This window comes from Apteryx rowi, unplaced genomic scaffold, assembly GCF_003343035.1.
Source record: "Apteryx rowi isolate R43461 unplaced genomic scaffold, aptRow1 scaffold_612, whole genome shotgun sequence".
NCBI lineage: Eukaryota > Metazoa > Chordata > Aves > Apterygiformes > Apterygidae > Apteryx > Apteryx rowi.
The window spans coordinates 434,659-455,076 of NW_020450886.1; the positions used below are offsets into that span (position 1 = coordinate 434,659).

General features: G+C 44.0%; 1 protein-coding gene across 2 annotated transcripts in view; it reads left to right on the plus strand.

The window, feature by feature from the left end:
- Window positions 1-11,012, plus strand: part of DCAF12 (DDB1 and CUL4 associated factor 12) — a 33,794-nt gene extending 22,782 nt beyond the window's left edge. For both annotated transcript variants that reach the window (XM_026083727.1, XM_026083728.1), the window contains exon 9: window positions 413-11,012. In XM_026083727.1, the coding sequence (XP_025939512.1) occupies window positions 413-571 (159 nt within the window). In that variant the 3' untranslated portion in view covers window positions 572-11,012. The remainder of the gene's footprint in view (window positions 1-412) is intronic.
- The last annotated feature ends 9,406 nt before the right edge of the window (window positions 11,013-20,418 follow it).

The window sequence follows — 20,418 nt, forward strand, 5'->3', positions numbered from 1 at the left end:
CTTGAAATAGTGCTGTGGCACACACTTGAGTCCTGTATGTTGTTATAAAGCAGTTAGTGGCTTTGTCTGACTTATCTCCATTTTCTTTTCTGTCATTGTGATGTAACTYAAAACTAATGAAACTTGATACCTTTTCCCTTCCTCCACCCTGGCCAAAAAAAATTGGTGGCTTAAACTTGCTCAGAAAAAGCTTCAGGAAGTGTCTCATATCTTCTAGGTCAAACTGATCTGTCTGAAGCTTCAGGGTATATTCCACAAATATTAATAGAGAACATCCCTTTTTAGGCTTTGGAAAGTATTTTCCAAAGTATCTATCTATCTAGATACTTTGGAAAGTATCARTCCAAAACGAATTTTTTGGTTTTGTTTGGGCTTTGTGGCAACAATAACGATCTGAACTTTCCTTTAACAGAATCATGATGAAACCTGGAGGAATTATTTTTCTGACATTAATTTCTTCCCAAATGCTGTTTACACCCACTGCTACGACTCGTCTGGAACGAAACTCTTTGTGGCAGGAGGCCCCCTTCCATCAGGACTTCATGGGAATTATGCTGGTCTCTGGAGCTAATAACTCTTTACAAAAGCTGATCTTTACACAGATTTCCACTTTTCCTTTTTTTAACAAAGAAATTGTGTGATGCCATTGATTTCTGATTTAAATGCAAGTTATTTTTTGGCAGAGTTTTCTGTTGGTCTCCAACAGTTTTGTACATCTTTTTGAACCAGTTTTTTGCTTTAACCTCCTTGATCCTTTATATGAAGGGTTTTTGAAATCCCTTTTTATTGTATTTACTCCAAATGACTCTTCCCCCACATTTAGGCTATCTTGGCCATATGCCCCCTCCCCTACTTTGCCGTGAGGTAGGATTCCTTTCTTATCGAGTGGTTGCTCCTGGGCTTTCTGTGAAAGTCTAGGGGCTGTGTGTGTGCAGGTACTTTGTCAGTTACATTACCTGGAGTGAGGACTACTTGTAATTAAAAAAAAATATTAAAAATATTTATAAGAGATAAGCTACTACTTTATCTGCAGAGCCTGGCCCAGGCCTGAGTTGATCTTATTTTTTAAAAGTACAAGTCTAATGACACTGTTTATATGTAGAGGAATACAGTAAATTTCAGCTGTACTCATTGGAGCCCAGGGACGGATTCCCCAGGGGTATTGCCCATCAAGCCCAAACTGCAGGAGTGTATCTCAGCAGTGTATTTGTATTTGAATTGTAGTTTTCAGCAGTGCCAGGAGCAAAACTTCATCTTTTTGTTCTCTGCCTATCCCAGGTATCAGCTTGCACAACTGGAGTTTCAGAGTAGGTTGTTCTGCAGCATGGCAACATCGCATCAAAACTGAGGGTTGAGGCTTACAGGGGTGCGATGAGGGAATGGAGGCTAGGGACATGAGTTGTCTTGTCAGTAAATGAATTAAAGCTAACTATTTTCCAGATGAGCTAAGGCTCCCGAGTACACTGCTGTGGCAGCTCATGGGTTCCTGATAGCCTGTCTAAAACCCAGGATCTTTTTTGTACCAGGCTGAGGAAGCTTTCTCAACCCCACTTTAGCTCTTGTTAGTTGTTTGGAGAGTTGTTAGCCAGTACCTTTAACAAACCGATGAAAAAAATAAATTGTTCTTTTCCCTAAGGCTGAAAAGTGTATCTCAGACTTTCCAGTGCAGGCTGGAAGCTTACTTGTCCTTAGCTCATGTTTGCATTAGCATCTGTTGTCATCCTGCTTGCTAGAGGAGATATTCAGCCTTTCCCCAGGGTCCCCTGCCTTCGTTCTGCATTCAAACTCCCTTGAATTTCACCTGGGATTGTGGCTGGGGAGAATAGGTGTGTGCACTCCTGGAAGAGGACGAGGTTGATATCCAATACTCAGCTAAAACACAGGGCTCCAGGGTGCTCTTCCTGGTCCTCTAGCAGGCACTGGGAACTTTGGGCTTCTTACTGATGCTTCCATCCTCTGCTGGGATGAATGCCATCCTCCTGTCCCCATCACTGGCGGAGCAGAGAACATACCTATACCTTGGCTGCTTTCATGCCAAATGGGCAGTTTGCTGAAGCTGAGAAGAAAGACAAGGTGGGGAGACATGCTCTGTTCTCCTGTCGCAGCTGGAGAGTACAGCCACCATGGTAGAGTAGCACGAGTCCCTTAAGCGGTTTCTGCCAGACTTACTGGAGCTAGTCTGCCCGTGTCCTTAAAGGCCCTCTTGTCTTTGTACTCAGTGTCTCCATCAATAATGCCAAGCAGTGAGGCTCTGGCTTCTTTTCTAGTTGGTAGTGAAGTTGAGACTTGGATGAAAATCCTGTAAGGAATGCAGTTCTCTCCCATCTGGGTGGAAGTCAGGGCAAGCGAGGAGATGTGCACCTGTTCCAGAAATATAATTTGCTTAAACTGAGTCCTGACACAGGTGCTTGACAAAGATATTTGCTGCGTTTCATAATTCTACTTCCCTTGTGGGCTGGCTGCTTGAACTGAATCGGTTCACAGCACTGTGTGCTTGGCTATTCAGGTTTTCCTCAGAAAAGCGGCCATTACACCATAGTAAGTAGTGAATGAGCTCTCCCAAATTCTATTTTATTTAGAGTGGTTCATTGATTTTAAATAATATTGTAGTGTCATTTATGTTGTTCGGTGATGGCAATGTATTGCTTTGGTTATTTTAGAGGTTTTGAAGAGAGGAAATATGCAGAGAAAAAACAAATTTTGAAGTATGGCAGGATGTGTTTTTCTGGGATTACTCTGTCAGCTGCTGTATAAGAYCACTCCTGTTGCAGGAAACATTCTGCTCAGCTCTTTTATCTAGGCTTGATTTGAGTGTGAGGGTGGGGTGGGTTTTTTTTTGGTTTTGGGGTTTTTCTGAGAAAGTGGACACTTGAGTCTACTTCAGCCTCCTTCAGTTCTTCAGAAACAACAGTTAATAGTTAGGCACTTAGTGTCACTGGTGTCAAAGGAAACTCCTGGTCTGGAAATCCTAGCCCTGATGTTGATCTGTTAAATTGATATTTCTGGTCTGGGCAAGGGGGCAAAGAGGAGTGTTCATATGGCCTGAGCTTCGGCGCCCAAATTTGGAGACTGATCATCTTAGTCAGCTGAGCCTTTAGTTTACTGCAGAGGACAGCTCAGCACCTCTGGAAAGTATCTCTCTGACTGTGATATTGATCTCCCCAAGGTACCTTAATTTGTGGTCCTAAAGCCTGATGGTTTGAGTGCTCTTTTCCTGCTTTTTTTCCCCCCTTTTTCTGCATAGGAACCTTAGGACAATTCTCAGAAGAATTGGGACAATGTTGTAAAATCCCTTTGAGTTTCACAGGCTTCTGTGTATTCTGCTTTCAGAATGTTCCCCCCCACTTCCCCAAATAACTTCTCACATGGAGGGAGCCATCCTCGTTGCATTGTAGGAAAGCCTAAAAAACTAGAAACAAACTAGATAGTGCTGTCAAGCAGGCAAATGAATCTGAGGCAGAGAGAACTTCACTTCCAGTCTGTTTCAGTGGTTTTAAATGCTTGTAACAATACAGATGTTATGTTTCAGAATATTTTGTGTTGGGTGTCCTTTTAAGGTAGACACATGAGCCCTTCAGGCTGAAGTCATATGTCATTTTCAATCCATTCACTGGTAGAAACTGAGGCAGAGAAAGGAGATATGCCAGCTATCCAAGTGCAAGTTATAGGAGAAATGGAAGAAGAACACAGACTTTCTCACTTGATGCAACTGTGACCTACTGATTTAGGTGTCAGAACTGAAATCTAGGGTCATGGTGAGAAAGGCAGAGGTTTCCAAATGAAGTATGGAAGAAGTGGTACAGCAAGGAGTCTCTGAGCTCAGCATGGAGGTGAGTAGGTGGGCATACCTCATCATTCAGGTGGCAGTTACACCCCTGTGATGGGTGGATTTAGCCTGACTACACTTCAGTAGCTTAAACAGCTCACTGTGCTGTGCTGAGACCCAGTGGGGTTTGAATTTTCAGACTGTCTTCACTTTTACAGTGTTTCTTAATGATTTCTCTCCCTCAGTCTTTCCTTTCCTCCTTGAATGATCTGTTTGTGGTGCCTCTTCCCTTCCAAATCATCCCAGTCTTTATTGCAGCAATATTGTACTTGCCGGGGTGACCTCTGTCAAACAGAAATGGGCCTGCTGGCATTTTGACAAGCCATGTTTGAGACCTTCAGTTTACTTTGTTTTTAAACTAGGTAGACCTTTGAGGCTGGCTAAAGCTAGAATTGGGCAGTTGCCATTTTGCATGCTAGCTGACTGAWGGGATTGAAGGGGGAGGGAAACCTTTAATCGCAATAGAAGACTCTCAGACTTTTTTTTCTTGCTATTCGACTTTTCAGTAATGCAGGATCTTAGGTGCTGCAGTTGAGTGTAGCAAGCAGTTAATTTTTACCACTCAGTTGTTTTCACTAGACTATCATATTAATTTGGGGTATTTTTGGTATATCTGGGTATTACACTTTCAATATTCATAATCACATGCAATCAAGCTAGTAACTTAGTTATGGGTTCAGTGTACCCAGCTCATGAGTAACTGGGTAGCAGCCCCTCAATGGCTATCAGGTATTATGTGATGGACATTCCTGAGGAAGTAAAAACTGCTTTGTCATGTTAGCCTGAGCATAGCAATGAGGGTTATTCGCACCCTCTTTCACTAAACACCTTATTCCTAGTAATTCCTCCAGCCTTTCTCCTTGTACAGTAATGTCAGCCAAGGAGAATTGCTGCTGCTCTCCCCAGGTGCTTTCTGGGATTATTTTAAGGAAGTGAGTGAACTGCAGTCCGTTTCTGTTTGGTTCCCTCATCAGTCTGCTGGTGTTAATCCAAGGTGAATAAATTATGCAAGAATAGTAAATAGGTGTTTGTTCCTAGTTTCAATTGTTCTTTTTCCACATGGATCCATTTGAAGGCACATTGCAGGAGYGCCCGGTGATCTTACTGGATTTAGTCTGTCCACAAAGGTTCTGTTTACATTGTGGGTGAAACTTGTGACTGACTTAATGAGGGAGACCCCTGAACTTCATTATGGGGAAATGTTTGCCACCTCTTGAAATCTTGGGCAGTGTTTGTATCTTAAGGATTAAGAAATTCATGTATCAGTTACTTTTCTCTAAAACTTCATCCTCCTCTGTCATCTGAGCACTTGCTTTATACAAAGCTCGTAGCTGCAGAGACTAAGATTAAAGTTATGATCCAGCTATGTCAAGTGGTGGAGTTTGTCTTAATTTCTGTCCCTCAGCTGAGAAGCACTAGCTGACCTTGTTATTGAATGTCCCTCACTTGGTGCAAATGTGAAATAAAGCAGGTTTGGTTAGACTGTGGAAGCACCAATATATTTGTTTGCAAGAAACCAAGAACAGATGGGCTGTCAGTCACTGTATCTCAGCGAAGAAGCAGCATCTTTCAGCAGCCAGGTGAGAACTCTGAGATGTATTTGTAGTAGTCTGGGACCATTATTTTCCTTTAAACCCATTTTTCCATGGTGTCTGAGGCGCTCTTGATTAGCTTATGCTGCAAACACTACTGTGACTAAATTACTGAACTCGAGTAGAGCTAATACGCAGGAAGGCTGCTGAAGAGCTATGTGAAATGCAGACCGGAGTTGATACTCTGCCTCGCCCATGCTGAACCCTGGACTGCTCTGCTAGCCATGCACAAACTCTCTAGTTTCAAGCCAAGTGAAAATACACCTGTGTACTGTTGGCCATCCTGCAGCCACAGCCCATGGTGTGACCTCAACTCAAAGTGCAATTGTCTGAGTGTTGCACAGTCTTCAGTAACTTATTTTTAAGTCTCTGAAGAACAGACACCAAGAATTTGTCCATTCTCTAGATTGTGGGGGAGGGATGGGGAGGGACAATACAGCTACATCTTGTTTGAAGAGTTCTCCTGCATGTGGTCTCCCTTGGCTTTGCAAGCGGGCACTTCAGTGGGAAGGATAGGCAAGAGGGTACAAGAAAAGAGATGAAGGCCCAATAAAAGGGTTTGGTATTCCTCTCGTGACACCTGAGGAGTTGGTGCAGAGCGGATGCCTCATCATTGCTCAGGAGGTACTTTGTAAAAGGGCCAAATCTGAAATATATTTTCAGAGAGACCAAGTAGATGTCCCTTTTATTCTTGTTTTCCCATGTGTAATTTTCAAGGATTTAAATTAGGAAGCATCCTCCTCTTTGCAATGCTGGGTTTCTTTATCAAAACCATCTGGTACTTAGCTAATTAAAAGAATGCTCTTGACAGAAAGGAATCTTCCCACTTAAAAATGGAGTGCCATTTTCTAATAGCCTCTCCCTCTAGTATTGTGCTGGGACTGGTCTGGTCTAAGGAAGTGCACATAGATCTAAAACAGAGTGCCAGGGTTGGTGGAGTTGGGAAAGTCTGGGCTGCCTGACCGCTTCTGGATCTCCCCCAAAGAAATGGTAAAACACTTGATTATATACAAATTCTGGTCATTGAATTAAAACCAAAAGAGGGATGTATAATACACTTGAAGCAGTGTGGTATGTCTTTACAGCCCTAGGTGTTGTTTGTTTTTTGGGTGTTTGTTTTTAACCCCTCCACCCCAAACAAAAATCGTGAAGTCAATGCTTTTTCTTAGGAACTGCTTTTTTAGATTCCCTTATTAATAGGGAAAATTCAGGTGCTGAATCTTACATCTCATTAAACTTGTACTTTTTATTTGCCCACTCACCTGGTTTCCTTTCCCTTTCAAGGCCTCCCACAGTCTCAGGGTATATAAATCACTATGACTCATCCAAATAATAACAAAATGGACCAACCAGAGGTTAATGTGCCTTTCTCTTATGGTACCTTGATCTTTGTAAAGTTATCTCACAAACTCATCACTGTCTTAGGGCTGGGTACATGCATTGTCTTTTTCTAAGATGTACGTGTTGAAGTTGCAACAGGTTTGTACTGTTAATCGTGATTCATTTGCTTTAGGATGTGGTGTAGACACAAATCAAATGCACTGGTTTGTCTTGGGATCAATCTTTTCCTGTGACATCTGTCAGTGCATGCCTGTATGTTAATGTGTACACAAATGCTGGATCTTCCCCATTGCCTATGATGTACTTGTATATGATGCACAAACTACACAAGGCRTTTTAAAATGTGTGGTGATCACAACTTGTTGCCTGAGGGTAGGATGTCCTACAGTGAACTGTTTTTTGTCTTGTTTTTTCCAAATATATTTAAAGATCCAAAGCCTTGGGGAAAAAAAAAATCAGGACTTGCTGACACTTGCTGGCTTTTGTTCTGAATCCAAGGTCTGATGTTTGTTAACAACTCCTGCAATTCCCCCCATCTAACAGAGCCTTTCTCAGCTTGCTATTTCTGTCATGAGCTGTGTCAGAAACAGCACTGGATCCTGAACTATCATAGAAGCTGTCAAGTGAAGTAGTAACAGCTCTCTTCAAATGTAGTGCACATGTTTTGAAATGTAAGGCAAAACTGTTTAAAACTATTGATGCAGTTTGCAAATGAAGCTGTGGGAAATTGCAGATAGTATGAAAAACTAACTAACCTGYCTGCGTATATAACTCAAGTGTTCAGGATTATCTTGTAAATTGTTTTTCCTCTCTGAAAAGTGACTTTTTAAAAAAGACAAAGGCATTATATGTTTGGCTTTGTTTCTGAATTTGCAAAAGACATCTTTTGTTCTTGCAAACTCAAACTGAAATCTGGAATTTGGGCCAGGTTTCTGCCTCTTTTGCTGTTAGCAGAGGATGGTGTGATTGCTACAAGATGGCCCTTCCCACTTCTAAGCTTAATCTGATCATGAGAGCGTGGAAACAGGAACATTTCAATTGTGGCCTTAAATGGGTATGCATATACATAACTGAAATTAGGTACAGAACTCTTCTGATCCACGAGGTTACTTTTGTCTTAGAATCAACACAATTAGTCATCAATGTATTGGCATTAATCACTGGTTGAGGAGCTCTAGTGTATGTGTATTTCCTGTTCTAACTGTATCTTCTCTGTGTACCCCACTGCAGATTTAATCTGAAGTTCTTTTTTTAGTTTCTGCTAACTTTGTTTCTTAAAATTCAGTCAAGTCCCATCTTTATACGCAGTCACTTTTCAGAGTAGAACAGATTGGTTTCGCCTTATTTTGTAATCTTCAGCACTTTCTTCTTTCCCATTTACCTTTCCCTAGTTTACCTTTAATAATCAATTCAAAGCTGTTTGCCTAGTCTGAAAGATATCAAGTCATAATAAAAAGAAAATGTGGCCCACCGTAGAAAGATTACTTTGTTCTTTTCCCATAAACAGTTACTGTCTGGCTGAATCAAAAGTGGTGACTCCCACTCCTGCAAAATCTGCAGAAACTGCAATTCTTTTGCATCCATATTGTACAGTTGATGTCAGCAGGTGCAGAAGTGGAGGTGCCCTGCTTCTGCATCTAGTGTTTGTTAAACTCATCTGTGGTGCTCTAGTCAAGAGAATTGTACTCTTGGCTCTTTCTTCAAGGTCATAACTGAAGACTGATATAGGGGGCAAAAAGCAAAAGGCTCATCACTGACTTTCTGCTGACTCTCGATCCCATTTGAAGGCTTTCTTCACAGATTTTTTTCTTGCAAAATTGATGGGTTATGAGAAAACTGTACTACTAATCATAGCTAAACTCTGACCCTGTGCTTAAATGGCCAAAGTTACCGTAATTGGCTTTGGCCAGTGGTAATACCAAAAGCTGGCTGCGTTCAGAGATGAGCTGGTATTTGAATGTTTGAGCAATGGAAGCCTTGAGGTTTTGCTCCATCATGCCTTATGCTTATGTATATGACTGCAGATTAGTTACTTCTAGAGTGTTTCAATGGAAACTGCTGGTCATCCATCTTCAGATGAGGTGTGAAGATGGCATGGGGAAGAACCAGTCTCTTCAGTGGTCACAGTCACTCACTCTCCCCCTTGTCACTCAAGGTTCCCAATGCACTTGTCTCTTGTCTTTGTTTTCATGATTGACTAAGAGTACTGTGCTTTACTGCTGCCACCAGCCACCTCCACGAGCTTCCTGCTGGGATGATGGAATGAAAGGGCCTTGTCTGCAGCTCCCTCCACCTGGCTGTTTATTGAATTAGCACTGGCTRTGTGTGCTGGGTTGTAAATGCCACCTGGGATTTACTACTTCAGCTGGCCACTCTCCAGGCAGCGCTCTCAATGCTGGTGATAGTGGGACCATTGCTAAAATGTCTGGATTAAAAAAAGACTTCTGACAGGCTCTGTCACTCTTGTTCAAATGCTTTGTCTCCATTCTCAGCCTCTTGTCCTGGCCTCACTCCCTCCTGGCCACCCTCCACCCCACTGGACTCGAGCAGGTTCCCTGTTCTCCCTTGACTTACTACTTTAGATACCAGTTCTGCAAAACCTGGAGGCACATGTTTAAGCTGCATTTTATGAGACTTCTGCACCCATTTAAGCAGTAACTTGAATTGGGACCTTGCTTACAGGCTCCCCATTCATTTTATCCAGCTCTGGATATCTCTGAACTGGTATCCTCCTTTCAGTCCGAAGAGCTTTGCTCCAAACTCATTCCCGCTCCATGGAGGAGTTAGTTCCTGCACTGCTGGCTATTTCAATTAGGTTGTTCTTATTTTCCCCTTATTTATTCTGGGGTTCACTGCATATGTACAAAATGCTGTTGATTTTTTTTTTTCCTCAACTTTCTCCTGAACGTGGTATAGGGGTCCACCCTGTGAGGCATCAGAACTATTTGTCCACTTCCAAGGTGCACAGAAGTAAGGATCTCTTACATGAACAAGCTTTAGGGAGGAAAAGCAGCTGCATACACAGAATTGGAAAGGTATCTCTGGGTAGAGTAGGTAAGGGAGCAGTTTAAGATTTTTAAATAGAAGAACAGAGTAACTGAGTTTTGGGGTTTTTTAAATTGCTTTAACTGGAGGTTTGTCTGTGTTCTAATCAACAGAAAGTTGCAATGTATACTGAGGTTTTTGTTGTTCAATACAAAATGTGCCTCTCAACTATAATGCAAAAGTTGGTCTCTGTCTCATTTTGTTTGCAATGCAAGAAGTTCAACTGAAGACTGATTTAATTCTTGTTTCTTGCTCTTAAGTGTTAACATCCACAGAACAGTCCTTGCTGGTCTTTCCCAAGCACCATACAACACTATCTCCCTATTTCACAGCGAAAAAGGGATTGCATTGAGCACTGGAACCTGCTGAACTTCCTCGGTTTGAGAGAGACACTGGAGAGAAGAGTTCAGGTTCCATGTGTTTTAAATATAACTTTAAAGCAATGCAGCTACTCTGTCAGATCAGCACCATTTTCTACCTTTCCCTCCATTTAGATGGGAATATAAAAGTAAACCCAGCAATATGTGATCCAGTTGATGTGCTTGCAGGTGGAACATGGGGTTTTTGAAACTTGAGGACTGAGAATTTCTCTTGCATGGAATAACTCAGTGTGGGTACAAAAGTTTGGATCTGTGATTACAGCTCTTCTGTCAGCTTGCTAATGCAAGCAAGTACTTCGAACTCTTCTGAAGACTGCAGTAGAAGAGCTGTCAAGGTGTAGGCTGGAACTTATCATTTTAGGTCATCTGTGTGTTGCTTGACTACATGGACAATGTATCAGTGATTTTTACAGATTGATATCCATGTGTCAGTCACAAATAACTCTTAATTTGCTGTTTGCGGTGAAACTGTTAATAGATACATTTCCAGATCAAATTAAGAGCCTAATTTTCCATCTTGCATTAACCGGGTTACTGTGTTCACATGCCAGAAAGATGTTGCTCTTTGAAAAAGCATGTTAGTGTGTGTGGCAATGACCCATGCACTTTTTAAATACCTAGATCTTGTACATTCTCACCTGAGTATTGTTAACCATGCTGTAGTCTGACAAATGGATCTTTTACTACTGCCCTGTTATATAGAATAATTGTAATTAACTGCAGTTTGTTTTTCCACTACTTGAAGTTGTGTGATCTGAAAATTGGTGAACAAAAAGTATTTGTGCATCTTACTATGGGTATCTCTAAATAAAATGTATTTGTATAGTGTTTTGGCTGATGATTTTCTTTACTTGCTAATCCTCCTGTTGCTAGTAAATCTGGGGCAGGCTGAGAGCAAGTAGCCTTGAGTTTCTCCCTTTAACAGTTTGGCCTTTGTGCTTACATGACTGATTCAAAGGAGATAAAATGAACTCTGTGTGTGTGTGTGTGGTTTTTTTTTTAATCAGTGATTGGACTGATATCCCAAGAGCAAGTTCTCAGCTTGTTCCTGTTTTTTCCTAGCTAAAATACCAGTTCTGTTCACTGTACAGCTGCAGTAACACTCCTTGGCTTCCATAGGAGATGTATCTAATGGCAGTCGGGACTGTTTTGCTCTTCAGAATGTCTTTGGTAAAGATCTCAAAGTATCTCTTGCCTGTTCTGAGGTAAGAGTTTCTTTTTGGCCACTTGTATTTTGTTCTTACAAAAATACTCTTAGGTGTTGGACAGTACAGAATGCATGTATAGGACTAAGGATTTCAGAGAGATCTCTTGCACTAGAACTGTGCATCTATAGCACTAGACCTGCCACCATCTCCTCATTGCACAGAAGTGGGGATTTCTGTCCAGCTGGCCTGTTTCACTGCCTCTTTTCCCCTGACTGGAATTGGGAAGRTGGTGTTGGGGAGAGGAGGAATGCTCTTAGACTATCTAAGGTTAAAGCCATGTGCCTAAAAGCAAGCAGCTCCTATACCACCATCTTATTTGCACATGACCTCATCCTGAAACACTAGTTTCCACAGTGGCTTTTTGTTGACAAACTGCAGCTTTGCATGCAAGCTAGGAGAGATTACTTCTTCAGCTGCAGCAGCTTGGCTCCCTGGCACTGTAGTAGGTGTTACTGAGGCTTGCTGATGCCTGAAGAAACAAAAGGATGAGGAGAGTCCCAAAAGCACATGTATGCCACCATCCTACTGGGGCTTGCAACAAATTTTGAGAGCTGAAAGATGCAAAAAAATTTCCCTAGCCCTGGAGATAGTCACAGGTGGTAGGATAGGGCTGAAAAAACACTGGTGCTAGTACAACCTGCAGCTCCAGGCTTGTCTTGTGTTACAGCCATGTATTCAGATGAGCTTGTGCCACCACCTCAGTATGAAAGTTGTAGGTGAACTGCCTGTGGGCTGTGTTTTGTTCCTAGGTGGTCACATTTCCTCTCTGGACAATTGCTATGCCTGCTTAATGCAGAACCTGGCCCAAAGCCTGAGCTCTCCTGCCAGGTTGATGCTTTGTTCCTATCCCTAAGCCTTATGAAAGAGAGGAGGATGAAGGAGCTCTTACTTTGAGCTGTGGAAATGGCTCTGGCAATGAGGGTTATTTAAAAACTCCTAGCTGTATCTAATGCTCCATCAAGTACAGCACTGAGATGGGACCTGTAAACTGGCTCATAGGGCCAGAAGGGATAGTGGATGGCTGAGGACCTCAGGAAGACCCAAGACAGTCACTACTCATTGTGCTGGTCCTAGATATGTGTCTCAGCAGCGAAGACTCCAATTCCTCTCCCAGCAGCTGATTCCAGCATTCACCTATTTCATCCCATCCATCTGGCCTGCAGGTCCCCTTGCCTTCCCATTCACTGTGCAGATAGAGCATAGTTTGTTCCCTTCCATGCTGCAGCTCATCCCTTTGTATTAGATTTTATTTTTAAACTGTTCTATGGCCACAGTCTTCACTTCTTAGGCTTCACTTCTTAGACTTCTTAGTCCCAGTTTCCTCAGTGTTTTCTCACAGTCTGTGCTTGGCATGTGTGCATGTGGCCATCATCGTTTCTGGCCGTAGACCTGAGAGGAGATGCGTTGCATTCCTTGGCCAGGAGCCTGCGCCAGGTCTAGGCTGCTATTGATTGTGCTTTTACCGTACAGTACACACRCTATGGCAGTGCACATTATCCCTCCTTTCAACACTCAGTCTTCTGTCTGTCTTGAACTTCCAGCACAGCTGTTGCACATTTGCTTGGCTGTCATCACTTTTCCTGCTTGGGTGTATTTTGCTTCTGACCTTTGTGACTTGGGATCTCAGCTCTTGCCAGTTGGTGGCACCGCTGCTGCAGAACAAGGAAGCCAAACCCAAGCAGCACTGTGGGAATAGCTTCATACTGGTACTGTTCAGTTCTTCCTAACCATAGCTGTACTCATCCTGTCTGCTTCTGAATGGAAGACTAGAATAGTCTTTCCCAGTAAAGGGGCCTTCAAGGTGATATTCCCAGTAAATGGATACACGAATAARGCGATGCCAGGAACATGGTGCTTGAAGTGTTCTTGGGGCATGGGCAGCCCATTTCTGTTAGAGACTGAAAGTGAGCAAGTTCACAGTGAACAGAAAGCAAGCACCTCAATGCTTTGTCTCCCAACCTCTTCAGTTCCCCCTAGCCTCCTTATCTGGAATAAAAAACGTCGCAATGGGTTCAGCCCCCTGCACAGCTCAAGGGACTATTCTGCCAACATGGCACTCAGGAGCTACTGATCAGCTGCTCCAAAGCACCATCCTGCACACAGGCTCTTACCTGCCCCTCTTCACTACAGTGTACTATGAGCTGGGAGAGGTAAGAGATGAGCCACAGGCCTTAGGTGCAGAGCTGTGGTCAAAAAGTCAACATGATAGTTGCTTGGACTGTTTCTAGCAAAGACATGAAAGCATGATCCATCTCTTCACTTGCTGTGGTGACAGTGTGCTTCCTGCTGCTGAGAGACGCTGGACACCATGCAGCAGCTGGACCAGCAAGGATACCAGTAAAGCACTATTAAGCTATAACTGCTTCTGATCTTGCTGTCTGATAAAGCCATTTCCTAGAGACCTTTTTTCCTTTCCAGGAAAGAAATTCTAGGGTAATGACAACTTGTTATGTGTCCTTCTAGGAGCATCTCTTTCCTGCTAACCACAGGAACTCAGCTTTAGCTTTTTGCCTGTATGAATAAGCTTTGACTCCAAACGATTTATTTTCACTGTCACATTGGTGCTGCTGCATGTTGTGCTTGGAGCGCATTTGGTTTTGGGAAAAGGTTTTAGTTCTGTGCCCTGGACTGCTGAACTCTTTGCTTAGAGTGTGAGGGAAGCATCCAGAGCTTGAAAATTCTGCACTCTACAGAAAAAGCAACCACAGAAGAAAATCTGGCTCAAATGACATCATTTTCCCCATTGCCTTTCTCCCTTGACTTACTGGCACACTCTTGGAATAAGAAATGGTCAAAGAGGTCAAGTCAAATCCCCAAATGCTGCATTCCTGTACTCTAAGAATCACAGAATAGTTGGTGTTGGAAGGGAGCCCTGGAGATCATCCAGTCCAACCCCCCTGCTCAAAGCAGGGTCAACTATAGCAGGTTGTCCAGGACCACATCCAGTTGGCTTTTGAATATCTCCAAGGATGGAGACTCCACAGCCTCTCTGGGCAACCTGTTCCATTGTTTAATCACCCTCACAGTAAAAAAGTTTTTTCTTATGTTTAAATGGAATTTTGTGTATTTCAACCTGTGCTCATTGCTTCTTGTCCTGTCATTGGATACCACTGCAAAGAGTCTGGCTCCATCTTCTTTATTTCCACCCCCAACAGGTATCTATAGACACTGATGAAATTCCCCGAGCCTTCTCCAAGCTAAACAATCCCAGCTCTCTCAGCTTCTCCTCATACGCTGAATGCTCTAGTCCTTCAATTATTTTCATGGCCCTTTGCTGGAATTGCCACAGTGTGTCCATTTGGGGGGTTAGACCAGATGTTCTCCATAGGTCCTTTCCAACTTCAACTATTCTGTGATTCTCCAGCTTGTTGAAGTCCCTATGAACGGCAGCACAACCATCTGGTGCATCAGCCACTCCTTCCAGTTTTGTATTGCCTGCAAACTCACTGTGGGTGCACTCTGTTCCATCGTCCAGATCATTAACGAAGATGTTAAACAGTACCGGCCCCACTAGCGACCCTCACGATACACCACTAGTGACTGGCCTCCAACTGGACTTCATGCACTGATCACAATCCTTTAGGCCCAGCAGTTCAACCAGTTTTCAGTCCATCTCACTGTCCATTTACATAGTCTATGCTTCATCAGTTTGTCTATGAGGATGTTAAGGGAAAGAGCGTCAAAAGCCTTGCTAAAAATCAAGACCAACATCCACTACTCTCCTCTCGTCTACTGAGCTAGTTATTTTATCACAGAAGGCTCTTAGACTCTGGTCAAGCATCATTTCTCCGTAAATCCATGCTGACTACTCCCAGTCACCTCCCTGTCCTTAGTATGTTTGGAAACAGTTTCCAGGATTATTTGCTCCATCACCTTTCCAAGGACTAAGGTGAGGCTGACCAGTCTGTATTCCCCCATGCTCTCAAGCTCAGTGATTTGTTCCTGCCACTGCCAGTTGCTGCATCTACAGATGTCCCTTTTATAATTTATAGCAGGTGACTCACGTTTAACTAGTGTTGGCAAATATCCTTGGACATTCTATTCTACACATTCTCTAAATTACATTACAGGATAAAAATGGCTGTCATTTATCCTAAGCTGCAGTTTAAGGGAAAAACAGCAAATAGTAGAGCATCTAGCTTCCTCTTTACAACACTACTAGTTTATTACCAATGAATTACAGGCACACCTCCATTATCTGGATTAAGGGAGGGCTGAGATTCCACTAGGCACATTAGAACCCAGCTGATACAGGCAGAAGCTCTGTGAGCACTGAGAGCAGCACTGTAGAGCATGAGGTAAGGATGCTTAAAAGTCTCTAACAGGGCACAATGTTAGGCCAATAAAGCTTCGCATCAACTCAGCAATGGCCTGGTTCATGTTGATGCAGCCAAGTAACTGGAATAGCTTTGCACTTGTGGAGCTGAGCTAATCATCCATCCCAGAGYGCACTAGCTCTGCATGAAAACAACTCGTGTGTCTGCATGGTTGATCTGAAACCTGGATACATTGCACAGAAATAAATTATGAGTGGCCTGTAACTAAATTAGAAGAGAAACAGATAAAGCAAATTCCTCTACATTATTCTGCTAGAGGAACTGTTATAAGCAAAACCAGCAAAAGGACTTTTTTGCTTGTAAGAATTTTTAAGCTCTTAAAGAACAATTTCTAGCAATCGTATTGGCCCATTAGTAGACTGCTTTAAAAGTACTAACAGATGATTATAAAAGTAGAAGCATTCCAAAAATATTTGTTCCATTGAGGAGAAGTGTACTATGAGGAGAAGGATACTATGCTACTGTCACAGTGGGAGAGAAGAAATGGTTATTAACTGATGGTCTGACTAATACTAAGAAACATTTAACAGTCAGAAAATACTTTTCTATCACTGAGCTTAGGGTATTTGCACCCAAGATTTCTTTAAGAGCTGGCCAAGGAAATTTCTGGCTTGATGGGGATAATTTTATCTTGAGAAATTATAGGAGGTTGGAAGTGTGCCACTGTTTGAGCAGGGCAGAGGGGTGACCAGATACCTACAGACTGCTTTCCTTGATGTAACAGGCAGGCAAAATAATGGAAAACTGATAAGGGATTTGATTAATAAAGAATTCAAGGCTACATATACAGTTAATGCTTGACAACATGACTGTGTAGAAAACAAGTCTTGTTAAACAAAGCCTGTTTAATTCTTAGAGATTGTTTGGCTGATAAAGATAACAGCGAGCATGTCACAGAATTAAATCTGGGAGCATGATGGAACAAAGGCAGAGCTCACCATTAGCAGAGCACACATCACATGGATTAAGAACTGCCAACATCCTCCCTGAAACAGGTGTTTCTAATGAGGTTCTGCAGGATTAATACCAGGCTCAGATGTGTTAAGCAGTCTCTTCAGCAATCTGGAAATAAGTACAAAGTCACTGCAGATAAAATATTTCATGGGAAAGTTTGGAGGAATGGAAAATAACAAGGAGGATAAGGCAGTTTTACAGAGCAATTTCAGAATCTGATCACATGAAAATGCATCATCTTTTTAATACAGGCAAATTATAAGGTTAGAAAATTTGGAGCAAGGGTTGCAGGCTGCACCTACAGAATACGGTCTGCCACTGGGAAGGCACCAACTCTGAAAGGATTTAAGGGTATAGCGAACAAGCAATCCAGCATGAATTCCCAGGATGATGCTTAGACACAAGAGACTAATGCAGCCCTTGGATGTTAGGAACTTTAATGGACTGGGCTATAGGAAGACCAGACACAACAATATCATTACCCTTTCTACCATTAATGTTCCGAATCAATGAATAGCATCTATACTAGAAGGGCCTGTTTCCATAACTGAAATGGCAACCCTTTCAAGTGCAAACGTTGATGAAGCCTTGCTTCTGCATGGATATTAACACAAACACATTAAAACCCATTTCTAGAGTGAATTTTTAGGAGCATCATCCCAAGTCTTAATGCAGCAGCAGCTCCTGGTACACCCAATGGTAACATCTCTTGACACAACTTTTTTCTGCGTCCAAGATGTTCAATTGCTCCACTATAATTAAGGGAGAATTCCTAATTCCCTGCAAAATCAACTAAAACCTTAAAGTCAAGTTTGGTTCTTTAGCACAGAGCATCTCCTTTATGGAATCTGTGAGTACAACTGGGTTATGTTAGCTTTCTGGGGATACTAGAGTACATTTTTGGAGAAAGGTAGTGCTGTTGATGCAGGTATGATCGGTTAAGGGTATAAGAACAGTTTGTAGAGAAGAGTAATATCCTTATTAGACCAAGTGATATAGTTCAGGGAAAAAAAAAAAAACATCAGAAAGAAAATGCAAACCAGACTAAATTGAGGAAAAACTGCTCTGAACTTCATTGTCCGGACAGTCCAAGAGGCAAGGGTAGGCAGCGTAGGAAGTAGAAGTGAGGATTAGCAAGAGGAGGGATGATCAGTCACTACTATCCAAGCCTGTGAGGAATAGATGGCTCTCATTTATCGTTATTGTCTGTAACACAGAAGTAGAGCAGACTTCTGGAACAGGGGGGTGTTCTTAACACAAGTATCTTAAAAAAAAAAACAAAACAAAACCTAAACTAAATTTGACTGACAAGTAGATTGCCACCCCACCACAATGGTGGTTTTCAGCCTGTGGTATGAAGACTGCAGACTATTTAAGAAATCTGCAATAGGTGACTAAGAAGAGCACGCCTGAAAAAAGCTTAAAAATACAGCCCAGTGGGATTTGCTCCTCCACTGGAATATTTTTTAGTAGCTGGAAAACTCAAAAGGTTGCAAATGCTTGTAAAGGCTGATAAAGTCCTGACATAGGCAAGAGTGGGTGAGTTCAGTAGCTAAGTAGGTAGGATTTGCCTGTCAGGCTTTGTCAAACCTTTGCTCTGCTGAGTTCAGGGTCTCCTCTCCAACCCTGATGTACTGGACATCCAGAGCGAGGGTGAGAATCCCTGTCCCTGAGCCTCCATTATTTTATGTCTTTAGCTCTCCTCTGGAAGCTTTAATAGTAAAGTACACTACCTTCCCATTTGTATTTACTCCACATATAGCAAGGAGAAGTCCACACTGCTTTTTGTCCTGGTATCCTTATTTAATTTTCTCTTATTGCAAATGCTCCTAGGCTGGATTCTGTGTGATATTCGGAGACATTCTCCAGCTGGCACCACACCATCTGACAAGAGCATCCCAAGAGCTCTCGGCCTTTGTTGTTGTGTGCTGTACATCAAATATCCATCTTGATTAGCATAGGATTGCCAAGTCATGATGAAAGAATGCTAATACTGCTGATTAAATCTGCACAGATTATAGAGTCGCAGACATGTTTGTCACAAAGCTTGTGAAACTTTGTTTATAGCTGTAACAATTCCTTCCCCCCAATAGTAATAAAGCAAAATATCAACAGCTGCCTCAAGAAAATCAACACTACCTGTGTGCTGTTTGCGCTGAAGTTCAACTTCTCTCTAAAGACCCCTCTGTTTTATTGGGAGAAGATGGGAATGGGGGGGTCTTGCTGCTTCCAAAGGGTGGGAACTGTCATGGCTCCTGCCCACCAATGCAATAGAAATCAAGTTTTCAGATACTGGCTAGAGTAAAATGACATTTGATGTCCTTCTTCTCTACTTACCTGGACAGCTTGGTGGTCAAGCAGAAGAGGATGAACAAACAGCAGTAATGGAAACAAGACCACAGAGAGGGACAAAAACCAGAGGACATTTATCCCTGGAAGTACCAGGGGATGAACAAGTGTTCCAACATCTCATGCCCCAAGTGCCTTTACCAACCGTGCCTGCTCAGCACAGACAAATCTCCACAGAGGCTGAGGTAACCTTCCCGGCCCCTTTAACGTGTCAGGCCTCACAAAGAAGCAATGCCACAAGGGTACATCTGCTACATTTTGGGCAACCAGAGAGCTGGTTGTGCAGGGCCCAAGGGGAAAGATGCACAGCAGGATGAAAGAAAGGAAAAGGTTCTCTTTTCTTCCTGGATCGCAGCCTGAACCTCCCCTCCCTGGAGGCCAAGCTACCTCCATTCCTCACTGTCTGCCCTGTCACTGTTCAATTTAGGTTGCCATTTGTGCTCGGGGGCACTGCCAGAAGCTGCAGTGCTCCCCCCCCCTCCTTGCTGCTCTCCATCAGTCTCCAGCACCCTCTGCTTGCCCTGCTCCTCCTGCACTGCAGCTCTCCTTTGGCCTGGTGCCTCCCGGGACTCCTCCTGACAACGGGGCGCCTCCCGGCACCCGACTTGGCAAAAAGAGCGTAACACTGAAAAAGAATACACGCAAGCACCCAGTTGTGCCTCATTTCCCGGCTGCTCAGGCGTTGCTCTCGGGGACGGCGAGGGGGCAACGCAAAGAGGCCTTCTGACCCTCCAGTCCTGAGGATGGTTTGGGACAGGTCTACGGTGGCACCTGCGGAACACCTGGAGAAGGCACCGGGGAGCCCAGACCGCTGCTCCGCTCCGCTCCACCCGCGCGTCGCCTGGCACCGGGGGCCGAAGGGCAGGGCTGGCACATAACGGCTGCAGTCTGCGACACGCACTGCCAGCCCCGCCAGAACCGGGGGGGGGGGCGGGGGGAGGAAAAAACAAGCCCTAGAACAAGAAACAGCTCATAAACCCGGAGCTGCTCGGCGTGAGCCGCCGCCCCGGCGAGCGAGGGAAGAACCGAGCCGGTATTTGGAGGGCCCGGCCGCCTCCCGGGCCGCCAAGGCCGCGCCGCCCCGGGACGGCGGGCGCGCTCCGCACCAGCGCCGCGGCAACGGCCACGGCAACGGCCACGCCGAGGCGGCGCCGGGAGCGGACAGGGGGCGGCGCTGACTCGCCGCGGGGAGGGGGAGGGGAGCGGAGGCCCCTCAGCGCGGCGCCGCCACGGCGCCCCGCCCCCCACCCGCCTCGTGACGTCGTGCCCGGCAGTGGGCGGTGCCAGGCGTCCCCTTCCGCGGAGCCCGGGTCACGTGACGGGGGAGGGTTCGGCTTCGCTCGCCCTGCTCACGTGGTGCGGGGAGGCGGAAGTGCGCGCGCGCGC